The 14,177-nt window shown below is 57.1% G+C and overlaps 2 protein-coding genes across 2 annotated transcripts in view; one reads left to right on the forward strand and one right to left on the reverse strand.

Annotated features, from left to right (window-relative positions):
* PRPF6 (pre-mRNA processing factor 6) overlaps positions 1-6,755 on the reverse strand; it is a 33,499-nt gene extending 26,744 nt beyond the window's left edge. The window contains exons 1-6 of the mRNA XM_060033239.1: positions 6,584-6,755; positions 4,841-5,009; positions 3,521-3,639; positions 1,107-1,185; positions 453-629; positions 74-229 (exon numbers count right to left, since the gene is read on the reverse strand). Of these exons, the coding sequence (XP_059889222.1) occupies positions 74-229; positions 453-629; positions 1,107-1,185; positions 3,521-3,639; positions 4,841-5,009; positions 6,584-6,654 (771 nt within the window). The 5' untranslated portion in view covers positions 6,655-6,755. The remainder of the gene's footprint in view (positions 1-73; positions 230-452; positions 630-1,106; positions 1,186-3,520; positions 3,640-4,840; positions 5,010-6,583) is intronic.
* A 1,371-nt stretch (positions 6,756-8,126) lies between these two features.
* Positions 8,127-12,793, forward strand: SAMD10 (sterile alpha motif domain containing 10). The gene is made up of 5 exons (XM_060033240.1): positions 8,127-8,490; positions 10,298-10,479; positions 10,560-10,731; positions 11,076-11,216; positions 11,443-12,793. Exons 1-5 carry the CDS (start codon positions 8,127-8,129, stop codon positions 11,463-11,465), a joined length of 882 nt encoding a protein of 293 aa, XP_059889223.1. The 3' UTR covers positions 11,466-12,793.
* Positions 12,794-14,177: the final 1,384 nt, after the last annotated feature.

A 14,177-nucleotide genomic window follows, 5' to 3' on the forward strand; every position in this document is an offset into this window, starting at 1 on the left:
ATTAGTTTTATAAGCAAAACAAAAATTCTTTAATATGATCTGTAGGAACATAACGCATGACACGACCTCTCACCTGGCTCAGCCTCATGTCCATCAAAGTGTTCCTGGCTTGGCCGATCTTCCTCATGTCCAGCTCACCTGTGCCGGGTGTCATCAATCCAGGTGTCATCCCACCTGGGTATGGAGTGTTCAGTCCGCCTGGATAGGGTGTGTTCAGACCTCCAAATTGCTGGGGGAAGCAAGGACAAGACGCTGGCTTGCGTTTGCATGCACTTCATTCTCATCTCTGGAAACTCTTTCCACTGGAGCCCGACGTCTGAACCGTCGGACAGACTCAGCCGTGGCACAGCAGGAGCACATACTCCGGCTCCTCCAGCGCTGCCCCCGCCCCCCGTCCTGATCTGTCCGACCAGACACAAGGAGCCCCGTTTGCCTTCTCTGTGGGTACTCACAGTCTGCCGGGGATCTACTGAAGTGTGGTTCTCTCCAGTCTGTAAATGTTTGGCAAAGAAGCTGTCGGGAACGGGGGTCAGCTTCTCATAGCGGGGGTTCCGCTGCCGCTTGTTTCTGGCGTCGCCGACCTCAGGGATGCTCAGCCACTCTTCTTCTGTGACTTCTGCCAACTTCCTCTGGAAACACCCGGCCCCCAAACATTAATTCTCTGGCAGAATTGCACACGCACAAGAAAAATGATGTTCTCCCTGACCCCTATCGCCCAAGTCATGATGCCTTGAGGACTCTGATGCAGACACGGTTCATCTACTTCGATTAGAAAAATCAACCTGTTGGGGCTGCTCTACTTCACTCAGATTTAAATTGTTCTGTCAAAGCCCAGGGAACACGGTTCAGAAAACCTGATGTCTGAATGGACATAGGTACAAAGTTACAAAGAAAATCAGCTCCTCTGCCCCCCCTCTTCTGGGGAGGAGAGCTTTTCTGCACACACACGTATAATTAAGCACACCCAAGCAGGGCCCTTCTTCTACCCTCTGAATTAAAGAAAGGGCAGAGTGAGCAAAGTTGTGCTCGTCTCATCAGCTGTGCCCCAGCGCGTCTGTTCTCCGCTGGGAAGGCCACGAGGAACAGCAGGCCACCCATCTGCTCACTTTGAGATCTGAGAACTGCTGCTGGATTTTGGGGCGCTCCATACGGTATTTCTCAATTTCTTCTTTCTCCCTTTGCTCCCTAGAAGTAAAACGTGTGCACGTATTAGAAATCCTGGATGTCCATTCTGAAACAAAGTCACTTTATTATCCTTCCTAATTAACTCACCAAAAAGAGTAATTCCACACACTTAGCAGTTAAATCAAATCTATTTTAAGGCAACAATGGATACATTCACAAATAACTCAACTCGCTACCAGATAAAAACATGCAGAACTCACTAAAATAAAAAGCAAGTTGTCTTACTCCATTAAATACCTGCATTTAAAAACAAGTATATTTACTGCTTTAAAATTCTATAAAGTCCCAAAGGTAGGGCCATCCTCTGAATAACTCAGCTCAGAAGAAAAGCTGAACCGTTGTCCTAGCTGCCCATCCAAATGGGTTCCTGGTGACTTAGGACCAGGTCACACGTGAACTCAAAGAGCCGTGGGCAATGGTGACAAAGTATCGACCAAGTTAGGCAAACCGGAGTAGACATGAGCCCGGCAGCCAGGGCTTCCCGACGCTGAGATTTATATTTCCCTCCACAAGGTCAGACAGGAACTTGAATGCGTTGTGAATAACGACGTGCTTGGAAAAGACAAACACCTCTCAACCGGCTGGAGACTGCCTGGCATCACAGCTCCTGATGGGAAGCAGCTCGCACAGATACCATCAGGTTTTCTGGCCAAAAGTGCTCCACTGATCTGAATCAAGCCTCAGGCTCCAACTTCCAATCCACAGGAAACGCTGAGAGCGCAACAAGTGAAAGGGTGCCATGAGGAGGTGGGCAGTCGTTCCGTAAAGGGGTGGTGGTGGCTAGGGGACATGCCTGAGCAGTGGTGCTGACTGCGTCATGGCTCGTAAAAGGCAGTTCTACAAAGTTCTGGGGACAAGCAGGGAACAGTGGATGTGGACTGGCTACCAGGTAACAAGGATGGACTGCTCAGCGCCAGGGCGAACTGACACCAACGGGAGCCAGCAAAGCCCACCTGCAGAAGCAGAAGCGAATGTGCAAACCGAATAGTGCGGACTACGTGGGGGCACACGCCTGTCTGCTACGCTGTTCCTTCTGCTCTTTTGTATTGTGAAAAGTTTTCAAAAGCCAACCACTTCCCTAAAACCACTTAATACAACAATTTTCTGTATGTATCCACATCACTCAGATTTTTTTAATGAATGAATTCCAGAAGATTGGAATCAAGTCTTCTTTAATATGCAAAACCACCAAATTACGATACGTATAAGTTCATGCACATTGATTAAATAACGTGCTTTTAAAAAACTCCCCTGAAGAACGGTACTTCACTCTTCTAATGTGATTTTGAGAAAACTAAAAATTCTACAAGTTATGAAAAAAAAACTGTACGTATAATGAGCAATAGAAAGAAAAAAGTAAACCAAAACGTTAACTGTCACCTTCCATGCTTGTGAATAAACATTACTTACACTTAAACTTATTGTCCTAATATTCTAGAGTGAGAATGCATTCTTTTTGTAGTAAAAAATATAAACATGTTATGAAGCAATAAAACTTATCATAGTTTGCAGGATCCTATGTTGACTTTGCATATATTTCCCCAGAAAATGACAAGGAATCAGAAAGTTGCCAATGAGGTAACATCAAGGACAGACGTGCTGGGCCAAGTTCAATCCAACACACCCACCTGAGAGCCCCAGAGGCAAAACAGGAGGGCTCTGCGGGGGAGTGGTCTTCCCCCAACGGACCCCCAGGAACAGAGGGTGCCCCTCCCACAGCCTGCCTGGGCCTCGCACCCTCCAGCTCACTGGAGTCTGTCCCCACCAGCCCAGCTCAACAATGACCTGTGCAGTAAGATTCTCAAGACACAGCCGCATGCCCACGAGGACTGCAATGGTCATTTGCCATCTTCAGTGAACCTCCAAATTACTTAACATACACTCATCAACATCACCACGCCCATTTCAAAGATGGTAACCCTGATGCACAGGCAGAATAATCCCCCAAATTCTGTCGATTTCTGGGAAGTCAAACACGGAGCTCCTAAGCTCTCCACTCCAGTCCCCAGCCCCCAAGGCTACTGTGCAACAGTCCAGGGTTTTCCAAGTGTGGCTGCCACAGACCAAGCCCCAGGCAGCCTCAAAGCTGAGCAGACACATCTCCTATTCTTGCAAATTTTCTCCAAGTCTGAAATAAATCGAAACAAAACTTTCTGGGACTTCCCAGGCAGTCCAGCAGTTAAGACTCTGCGCTTCCACTGCACGGGGCACGGGTTTGATCCCTGGTCGGGGAACTAAGATCCCGCAGGCCACGCGGTGCAGCCCAAAAACAAACAAACAAACGCTTTTTTTTAAGTTGGATAAACACAGCATGAAAAACGACAATTTGTCTTACCTTCTCTCTTTCCTTCTTTCGTCCATCCTTTTATCCAGGGCTGCATAGATAGCATCTGCTTCCTCGTCATCTTTTTCGTAGGGCCCACTTGAGAAGAGGCTCCCAGCATAGCCGTTAAACTGAGAACCAAACAACATACTTAGAGTGTCAGCTTTTCTCCAATACGACCCCCACCAACAGAAACATCAATAATAGAACACGTCTAGCTCCAAATGCTTGCTCAACAATTTTTTTCAATCAATCGAACCCAAATTGAAGGATAACAAAATAGCTGGTGAGTACTCTTCAAAATTGTCAAGGGCATGAAAGAGAGAGTATCCACACCAACCAGAGGACACTAAGGAGGCACAACTAAATGCAACGTAGGGTCCTGGGCCAGAAGTAGGACACAGGTGGAAAAACCAGTGGAATTCAAGTAAGATCTACAGGTTAGTTAATATTGCTGCGTCAGTGTTAATTTCCTGGTTTCAATAACAGTACTAGGGTGCACAGAACACCCAATTCAATACCCTGGGATAAACCGTAATGGGAAAGAATGTATATATCTGTATAACTGAGTCACTTTGCTGTACAGCAGAAATTAATACAACGTTGTAAATCAACTATACCTCAAAATAAAAACAAAGGTAAAATAAATAAAAATTTTAAAAATAGGGACTTCCCTGGCGGTCCAGTGGTTAAGACTCCGTGCTTCCACTGCAGGGGGCACTGGTTCGATCCCTGGTCGGGGAACTAAGATCCCACGTGCCATGCGGTGCAACCAAAAAAAATGAAAGTTTTTAAAAATTTACAAATAAAAAAATAATAATAGTACTAGGGTCATGTGAGATGGGGAGAAACTTGTGAAGAGTATGCAGGAAGTCTCCATATTATTTTTGAAAGTTCTCTGTAACTTTAAAATTACTCGAAATTGAATTTTTAAAAAACTTTTCTCTGAGGAAAAATGCCGCCTGTTGTAACATATCTGTAAAAGACTTCAATAGACCAAACATGAATTCATTAAGAAAACAAGCACTAAAGCAAAAGAACGTAAATATTACCAATTCCACTTAAAATTTTCATCATTAAAGACCAGCCAAGACACAGCAGCAACGCAGCAGTTCTAACATGTGCAAGTGCATCTCTTCTGAAGAGACCACAGAAGGGCACATTTCCTCATATTTTTCCTGCTCCCCTCTCAAACTCTGTTTGAGCTATCCCCGATGCCCTGACTAGCTGGAACAGGCAATGGACCCACCACTCCAAGCCACTCATCACAGATGTCAACAGCACACTGGGTTAAGAACGTGGACGCTGGCCGGGGAGCCCCTCACAAGTCACCTCATCATAGTTGGTGTCATTGAGGTCCTCGTCATCGTCATCCGCAGCCTGGCTCTTCTTCATCTGGTCCCCGACAGTCCTCTTGCCTGGGGGCGCATGGCGGTCATCCACGGGATCATTGGCATCCCGGGCAGGCCCGATGTCCGAGCGGGTGGTGAAGCCAGTGGCACTGCAGGAGACCCCAAGATGCCCATTTATTTGAGTGGCCTTGTTCCTGTGCCAAGACCCTCCGCAGCTGTCACCTAATGACACCTCTTCTTCTAACTCCTCCGGGAAACCCCCAAAGAGCCCAGAAGCAGTGAACTCCACACAGCTGTCCTCTTCAAGAGAGAAACCTGAGAAGGTTCTGAGGCTACCTTCTGCCACCCCACATTCTCCCTGAGGGAGATTCCCCCGGGCACCAGACCCCTCTGCTCCCAGGTCACAGTCTCCCGTTTCCAACAATCTGCCAAGCAGCCCTCTCTCTGAATCCAACCAGGCCCCCAAACCCAACGTGGCCCAGTCGGAGTTCCCCTTCGGTGCCTGCCCTACAGTTGCTCTGGGTCGTTTCAGCCGATGGTGGCAGTGCCGTCCCAGGTACCACGGCATCAGCTCTGCCTCCCTCTCCCTCCCATCTGTCTCTAAATTCTACGGGGTCTACCGCCAAAATCCCTCCTCCAAGACCGTGACTCCCATCACAGCTGGGACCCAAGTTAGCTACCCCCGCGCGGAGCTTTCCTCTGCTTCAGCACAGCTCTGAGCACAGCGTACTGAGGTGTCTACTTCTCCAGTGCCTACAGGGGCTCTGGTCCCCCCGCCCCTGCAGCTCCACACCACCCACCGCACATCCCACCCACACAGACTCCTCACAACTCCTTCCTCTTCCTCCACACCTCATCTTCCTTCTCAAATGCCCAACACACAAAGCAGCAGTTTCTCCTCTAACCCTGCCACGTCTGTACACCCCTACGTCCTTCTGAACTTGGCTCAGACGTTGATCGCTGGAACCCCAGAATTCTAAATCTGTTCCTCTTTATGTACTTATTTATGCAAACACCTCATCTCCCCTAGTAAACTGCAGGTCCTCTGAAGACACTGTCAAGATCTTAGACTTGTGTGTGCCCCAGATACCGCTGGAAGTAATACTCCCAACAAGAGAAACCTGATCAAACGAATAACAGATAAACACGGCGATGATGCCTGCTCACGTACTCAACAATACACGGTAGTCATCTGACCTGGGGGACCCAGTCACAAGGCTCACAGATGCCATCCCTACCCCTGGGGAGTAGAGAGTCTGAAGAAGCATTAATGTGACCACCAGCACCTCAGAGGAAGAATGAGGTACCACCGTGAGAGGCCACACAGAGGACTCCAGCCCGGATCGTGGTTAGAGAATCAGTCACGCTCAAGCCAAGAATGGGGGGGGCCGGTCTGCCCGGCCTGGGGTGGGGGAGGGTAGCCACAGAGCTCCGACTACGGCACGGAGATGTGCGTCCTCGCCACGGCAGACTCGCAAGACGGTGCTGCCACCCACCCCAGGGACAGAAACCGGACTCAGGGTCGTCGCTTCAAACCCAAGCGTCCCGCCTCCTAGGGGCAGACAGCCTCCCTCGGGTCGGCTCTAACCCAGAGCGCCGTTCTTCCCACCAAGATCAGGCCAACCCCGCGCCATCCCTGTTCTCGTCCTCCCCGTCGCTGTCGGCGGCCGCCCAGCCCCGCCCGGGCCCCTTGCCCCAGCGCGCGGCCCGCCCCAGGCCTCACCCGCGGCCCAGCCCCGGCACGTAGCCGAGCGGGGCGGGCATGCCCAAGAACGGCTTCTTCTTCTTGTTCATGGCGCCGGTGACGGCGACGGCCAAGAAGGGAAGGGATGGAGGCCGCGGCCGGAGGCGAAAAACCACACACGTCCGAGGCTCTGTAACAGGAAGGATCACTGCCCGCGTCACCCGCGCCCCGGAAGCAGAGCGCGTCGTCCCACGTAGCCCCGCCCACCGCGGGTTCCCTGGCCGGAAGTTCCCGAAACTCGACTTCCGGCGGCTCCCGGCGGCTCTGGACCGCGGCTAAGGGGACAGAGACGCGGCGAGCGCGTGTGCTGTAGCGCCCGCTCCTGGTGCGGCGGGCAGGCGATGTGCTCCTGGACTAGCCCTGGGGGACCTCAAAACTGAGCAGGGGCGGCCCTGCTTACTGCGTGTTTTCGATGCATTTCTGAGACCTGCCTGTACGAGCAGGACCCATGGGTCCCCTTCCTCCCTGAGCCTCCCACCCTGCTCTTCAGAGTCTCCTTGGCCCCGGGGCAGGGCCTAACACACCTGAGCAGACTGCACGCCTAGCCGACTGTGTAGGGCTTGTGCGGGGTGTATGTGCCCTGATGGCGGTACAGACTGCTGCCCTAGCTCTCCGCGCTCAGATTCCTGGGCCCAGTTCCGGCCCCGCCCACACCCCCACCATACCCTGAACATTCCGGTGATTCCGGTGACCGTGAGAGCCCAGACCCTAGAGAGCTAACTGACGAAAATAAATAAATGCAGCAGAACAAGTCAGTATTGTGGGCACGGGCGGTCACAGCATGTGGGTGAATTCCGTGTGTGCTGGTGCGCACGGGTGCAAGTCCGACCACCCGTGCTCGTATTTTAGGTGGACACGCAGGACGGTTATCTGGATACTGTGTGTCCATGTGCACCTTCGCTCAGGTGGCGGTGGGACATTCTTTGGTCCCCACATACACCTGGGGAGAGCCCTTGGGCTCCTGGCAGAGCAGGCAAAAAGCTGGTCACAAGTCTAGCCTTCTGCTGGACCAGGCAGCCCCCAGCCCACCCTAACACTTCTCACTGGGGTCCTGAAGCAAGCACACACCCCTGCCTGCTGCAGCCCCCTCGGAGTTTCTCTCGCCTCCCTGTCCCCAGCCTACCCCTTTTCGGCGCCACATCCTGGGCACTGAGCCACATTCTGGGGCTACAGAGGGAAGGGGAGAGACCCTGATGTCCTCCTGAAGTTCACAGAGTGGGGAGGGGGAGGTAAGAGCGCGTCAAACTGGCTTCTCTAGGGAAGCAAGTGCCCGTTCGAGAGAGAAACCTCCAGAGAGCTCTGGAGAATGCATGAATAAAGGAATGAGTAAGTAAATTGACAAAGGAGAATGGAGGGAAGTGGTGGGTCTGGCCCTTGACCTAGGCCCCATGGGGCAGAGGGTCCCAGGAGCAGGTAGGATACCCCCTCCTCTCCATACGCAGAGAGGGCTAAGGCACCCTCAGATGCTCCTGCAGACGCCTGGACCCCGGGCGGCCGCACAGAGTCACTCGTCCTTGGCGCCATGCCCAGGTGCGCACAGCCGCCCCTTGCCCCGGCAGACGCCCTCCGCGCTCGCACATCCGCGCGCCGCCGACACCCCTCGGAGCTCCCGGAGCGCGCCCCGCTCTCAGGGATCGGCAGCAGGTGCCTCGCCGCGCAGACTCGCCGGGCGCGGGGACCGGCTCGGGCGCGGGGCCGGCTGGGGCGGGGCAGCGGCGCGCGTTCCCCGCCGGCCACACGGGCCGCCCTGCGCCCGGCGAGGGGCGTGTGCACCGGCTGGGGACCCGCGGGCCCCATGTTCACGGAGCTGAGGACCAAGCCGAGCCCCCCGCGAGGCCGCGCCGGGGCTGTGCGCGCCGGATTCGGGGAGCGCCGGGATGTGGACGGTGAGCAGGGCTGGACCCGGGCGCGGAGCTATCGCGGTCTGGGGGCTCGAGGACCGGAGGGACAGGGCCGGGTCCTAGCGAAGTCCAAACTGCAGCCGCGCTCGGAGTAGGGGGCGCGTCCCGGCCGAACGGGGTTCCCAGTGTCTTTATCCCGCGCTGGGGCGAGGGCGGGGGTGGGGGGCGGCGGTCAGGCCTTGGGGATCGGCGCGCCCTGGTTTGGGGGAGGTGACCCGCCGAGGCTCCTGTCCCCAGGCTAGCACCACCCCGCGGTCACCTTTTCCTTCGCGCGGGTAAAACCTTCCCCGGCCCCTGCAGTGGGGCCCAGAGGGGGTCCCCGCCCCATTTCCTCCTGGAATTCTGACGTTGGGGCTGGAAAGGAGGGACGGACCGACAGACGAACGGAGAGCCCTCCCCCAGCGCGGGCAGGAAATGGGCGGGGCCCGGCGGGCCCAGGACAGGTGCGGCGCGGGCCGAGGCGTCCGACTGGTTCTCCCGCCTGGAGGCCCCTCCAGGCGAAGCCCTGAGACCCGGGGTCCCTCCCCCGAAACGTGCCTGCTTAGAATGGGTCTCCTCCCACCGTACTAGAACCGCCCTCGGCCACGCCCTCTGTCCGACCCCAGACCTCAAGTTCAGAGTTGCCATCCGATTCCAAAGTTGTAAGAATGGGGAGGGAGGAGGGGGTGGGAGATGTGGGTTTCCCTCATTACTGAAACCTCCTGGGCACATCACCAAGCCCTGCCCTCAGTGGGGGTGAGGGGCTGTGTCTGTGGTAGGAGGGTCACTAATTCTCCTGCTGAGGGCGTGGGGGAAGGACCCCGGCCTGGGAACCCGATCCTGCCTGCTGAGTCAGGGCGTGGATGCTGTAAGACGGCGCAAGGCTGGGCCCTGCTTCCTGTCTCTCCCCAGGGCTCTGTTGACTTGTGGACACCACACGGAGCCTTCATCCCTCCATTCAGTCATTCACAATGTTTCTGGGCACCTCCTGTGTCCCAAGACCTGTGCAAGGCCTTGGGAGGGGTCAGTCCGGGTGTCTACCCTCCCCTGACTCCTGTCAGCCACCAGCACAGAATGATGGTAAAACTAAAAGGTGATGAGCGTAACGAAGCCGGCGTGGGGAGAGAAAGCACAAGGAGGCAGCCTGGGTCCCCGAGCGCGTGCGTGCAGCCTGTGTGCTGTGCTGACGCTCCCATGCACGGGAGCTGCCCTGCGCCAGGGGTCCTGCAGGAAGGGGCAGCAGGAACCTTGTGGGCTTGCCCAGAGTTCAGCCTTCTTCTCGTTCACAAGTCACAGCCAGTGAGCACAGCAGGACGGAGGCCAAGCCTCCAAGGAACGCCAGGTGGGGCTGCAGGGACCAGGTGCCTTCGACGACCACGTGGGCAGGCAGCCCAGCCACGGGGGTCTCCCCACAGCACAGAGTCTCCCAGGACGCTGGGGCCGCGTTTCCTCGCAGGCAAGCCCCGTGCGTGCGTGCGCGCTGGTCTGATGCGGCTCTGCCAGCCCAAGGAGAAGACCAGGGCCGTCCCAGGAGAGCCCCCCTGGTTCCGAGTGTGAGGCTCCCTGGTGGCCACGTCTGTCTCTAATTAAACAGAATCCATCCTGCTCCCCAGAGCACAGACTATGCTTCTTGAAGGTGGAGTTCTCAGGACAGCTCGCGCACACTTCCTTCTCTTTGGGGAGGCTTGGGAACCCCTAATTGGGAACGTGCCTCTCCTCTTCCGTGGAGGAAAGATGGGCTGAGCAGGAAGCCGGATCACAGGGAGGGAGCCCCTGCCCCTGACCGCTGTGACCAGGCACCCCTGCTTTGCAGCCACTGCCCACTTCAGCTTCTGCCGGACCCTCCTGGAGCACACGGTGTCGGCCGAGAGCATCCCCTGCCCCCTGCCTCGGACCCCGGGCACCAGCCTCACGTGGCACGACTCCCGCAGCCAGAGGGCAGCTGGCAGCCGGCAGGTCAAGCTCCTTCAGCAGCCTGGCACCGAGGCCCCCCAGGTACCCACCCACACACTACACCCACCTCAGTCCCCGCCCTCCTTGCCACCCCACTCCACCGGCCACCCCTCTTCCCACAGGGCCGGCTGTACTCTGACCACGATGGCCTGTACCACACAAGCCCCTCCCTGGGTGGCCTGACGAGGCCCGTGGTCCTGTGGAGTCAGCAGGACGTCTGCAAGTGGCTCAAGAAGCACTGTCCCCACAACTACCTCGTCTACGTGGAGGCCTTCTCCCAGCACGCCATCACCGGTGCCGTGGGGGCTGGGGGGCTGGGGTGTGGCGGGGGCGGGCTCCCCGGAGAGCCTTCTCCCCCTCCCCTCTCTCTTCTGCTTCCTCCCCAGTCGGCCTCTCCCGTCTGGGGCTTTGTCTCTGTTTCCGTCGTCGCCTGGCTTTGCTCTGCTCAGCCACCATTCCTCCTTGCCCTCCCTCCGCCTCTCTCCCTCTCTTGCCCTGTCTCTCTGAGTCTCTCTCTGCATGTCTGTCTCTGCCCACCCGACCCATCTCTTCCTCTCTCTGCCTTCTCTCTCTCCGCCTTTGCTCTCGAAACCCCTTGGATGGCAACCTCGGCTCAACCCCTCTCCCCTCCCTCCCAGGCCGGGCACTGCTGCGGCTGAACGCGGAGAAGCTGCAACGGATGGGGCTGGCGCAGGAGGCGCAGCGGCAGGAGGTGCTGCAGCAGCTGCTGCGCCTGCAGGTGCGCGAGGAGGGGCGGAGCCTGCAGCTGCTCAGCCAAGGTCAGTGGGAGGAGCCAGGAATGCCCACGGGTTCAGAAAGGCCTGGGGGGGCTGGGCCTCGAGGCCCGGAGTGCAGGGTGGGTGGGTTGACCTCAGGAGGGTGGCCAGGGACCCCAGTAAGGGCTGTCCTGCACCTGGGCTGTCCAGTAAGGGCTGTCCTGCACCTGGGGCGAGAGGGGGTGACGCCAGAGGTCCCCGACCCTCCTCACCCCCCTTCGCCCCACAGCTTCCTTCGGAAACATGTCCTAGCTGCTGCCTAGGCTTGAACGCCGGACCTCAGCACTGTGACCGGAGCCCCTGACGAGCACGAGGCAGAGCTGGCCGTGCAGCCCCTCTCAGACCCCGCGTGACGCCCCAGGGGCCAAGCCCAGCCCCATGGACAGGTGGGACGAGCGTCGCCACCTCCAGCCACCTCTGGTTGTGCACTCCGGGCAGGGCCTGGGAGTGGGCGGGCGGGCAGGCAGGGGCTGCTTGAGTGGGGCCCTTCCTCCCAGGACCTGAGCCCAGGCCCGCCCCCTGGTGCTGCTGGCAGCATGCAGGGCAGCCACCTGGGGCCAGAGCCGGTTTGGACACCCCCAGCCTCCCAAGGAGTCTGTTTATTTATATTCCCTTCGCCGGCACCCTCCATCGCCTGCTGAGTCACGCGTCTTCTAGGCACCCTGCCCTCGCCCAGGGCCAGAGGTCTGCCCCCTCGCCCCGTTTACGCCCTCCCCCAGCCCCTAGAGGACTGCCACACAGGTGGGGTAAACTGCCAAGGTTCCCTTTGGTGTGTGGCCCTCCCCGTCCTTGCCCAGAGAACGGCCAGTGGCCCAGCCCAGCCAGCCACCGTGCCAAGGGCTCTCACTCAGTTTTGAAACCCTCACCACGCCCCCATCTACTCACGGGGACTGGGACACACGCCCAAGGCCTGACCCCAGGAGGACCCCACGCCCAGTGCCAGGCTCACCTGTGTCCTGGCCTTAGGTTGCGGGACGGCTCCCTCCTCCCAGGGTCATGGAGACTGCCTTCCAGGCTTAGTCATGGGTGGGTGTTCCCACTGCCCCTTTCCCAGGAGAACCCGGATCCACACAAGAACTGTTCTGACAGCTGCAGCCCCCATGCCCACCCAGTGGAGACCCAGCCAGCACCTGAGCAACCACTCGTGGGCCCAGCAGAGGGATAGCTAGGGCAGTCCTGGCAGCCCCACCCTCTTGCACCTCTGCCCACTCAACCCCCTGGGGATTCTGAAAATCTTGGCGACAGATGGGGCTGAGCCACCAGATCCCAAGCCGCGCCCTGTGCCAGCCTCAGGATGGGAGGTTGGTTGTTGCAGGTCCCATGTGGAATTTGAACAACTGGCCTGGTGCCCCCCATCCCGTGCGCCTCCCCATGGGAAGCCCCTCATCCTGCCCGGCTGCCCTGAATATCCCTGGCCACCTCATGCCATCACGACATGACCCTTTCCAGGGAGCCCTTCCTGTCTCTCTCCCCTTTTCCCTCCCTGTCTTGGACCCTCAGCCCCGCTGTGTTCCTGTCTTATCTTCCTTGTTTTGCGCTTTTTTATATTCTGACCAAAAAATCAGAAATAAATTTGGTTCTCAAGTGCCGCGAGTGTGGTGTCTGACTCTGGCCACCCAGGCATGTGGGGGACGCTCAGAGCCTTGAGTGGGGCCTGGGCCTGGGAGGAGGGGGCGCCTGGGCCAGCTGCCTCCAGCTGGGGCCACCAGGGGGCAGTGGTGTCCCATCCTGGTGGGGCGCCTGTGTACCCCAAGCCCCTGCTGGCCCCAGCTGCCCCATGGGCCGCACCCAGGGGCAGGGACACAGGTGTGTTAGGTTCCTGGGGCTGTTGTAACAGATGACCACAACAGGGAGGCTTAACACAACAGAAACGAACTTTCTCACTGTTCTACAGGCCACAAGTCTGGAATCCAGCAGGGCAGCACTCCTTCCTGGGCTCAGGAAAGAACCCTTCCTCGTCTCTCCAGCTTCTGGGGGCTGCCCTGGGGGGATTCCTGGGCTCATGGACACACCACTCCATCCTGGATTCCAGGGTTACATCACCTCTGGCAAATCTCCCTCCTACAAGGACACTTGTCACTGGACATAGGGCCCACCTGGATAATCCAGGATGATCTCTGCATTTCAAGACCCTTAACTTAATCACGTCTGCAAAACCTTTATTCCAAATGAGGTCCCATTCATAGGTTCCAGGGATCTGAAGTGACTATCCTTTGGGGATCCCCATTTAGCCCCCTACACAAGTGAGAGCTCTGACATAAGAAACACACGTCACAGCACGTGCCCCCACACATGCCCACACAGCAACCAGACACACAAATACTCACACAGAGGCATAAACCAAGCCCTGCAGTCTGGACACACACGCACCAACACACAGAGACGCGATGACACCAGCGTCCAGACACGCAGCACACTGACACACAGGGTCCCAGCATCCCATGACCTCCTAACATACAGAAAAACACCAGGCACAGTGCACCCCATACACAACACACATAACATCACACGTTGCCCTGACATGCAGACGCGCTGTGGCCTGGACACACACCCACCAAGACCCAGACATCCCCCCATACCTTGTGTCCAGTCACTTGGACACTAACATACGACTAGGATCTTTCTCACCTAGTACGGGACACAGAGACATACCCTGACACCATGATGGCCAAACAGGACACAGCTTGACGTATGTGGTCATGCAGACACACACCTACCAATTGGATGCACCTCAGGGCACACACACTGACCCCCCCCTCCCGAAATCCTGCACGTCTTGACCCTGGGGTGGGCACAGTGAATGAGGGAAGGATTACACAGGTCTCTCTGGCTCTGATTTCCAAAGGAAGGACTGACTGACCCCTCCACAGAGGGCCCCTCCCTGCCTCTGCCCCAGTATGGACACTTGGTGCCTCGAGAGAAGCAGCTCCCAGAGGTCCCTGTGAGAAAAGGAAGACTCCAAAT

Source organism: Delphinus delphis, chromosome 15 (genome assembly GCF_949987515.2).
Source record: "Delphinus delphis chromosome 15, mDelDel1.2, whole genome shotgun sequence".
NCBI lineage: Eukaryota > Metazoa > Chordata > Mammalia > Artiodactyla > Delphinidae > Delphinus > Delphinus delphis.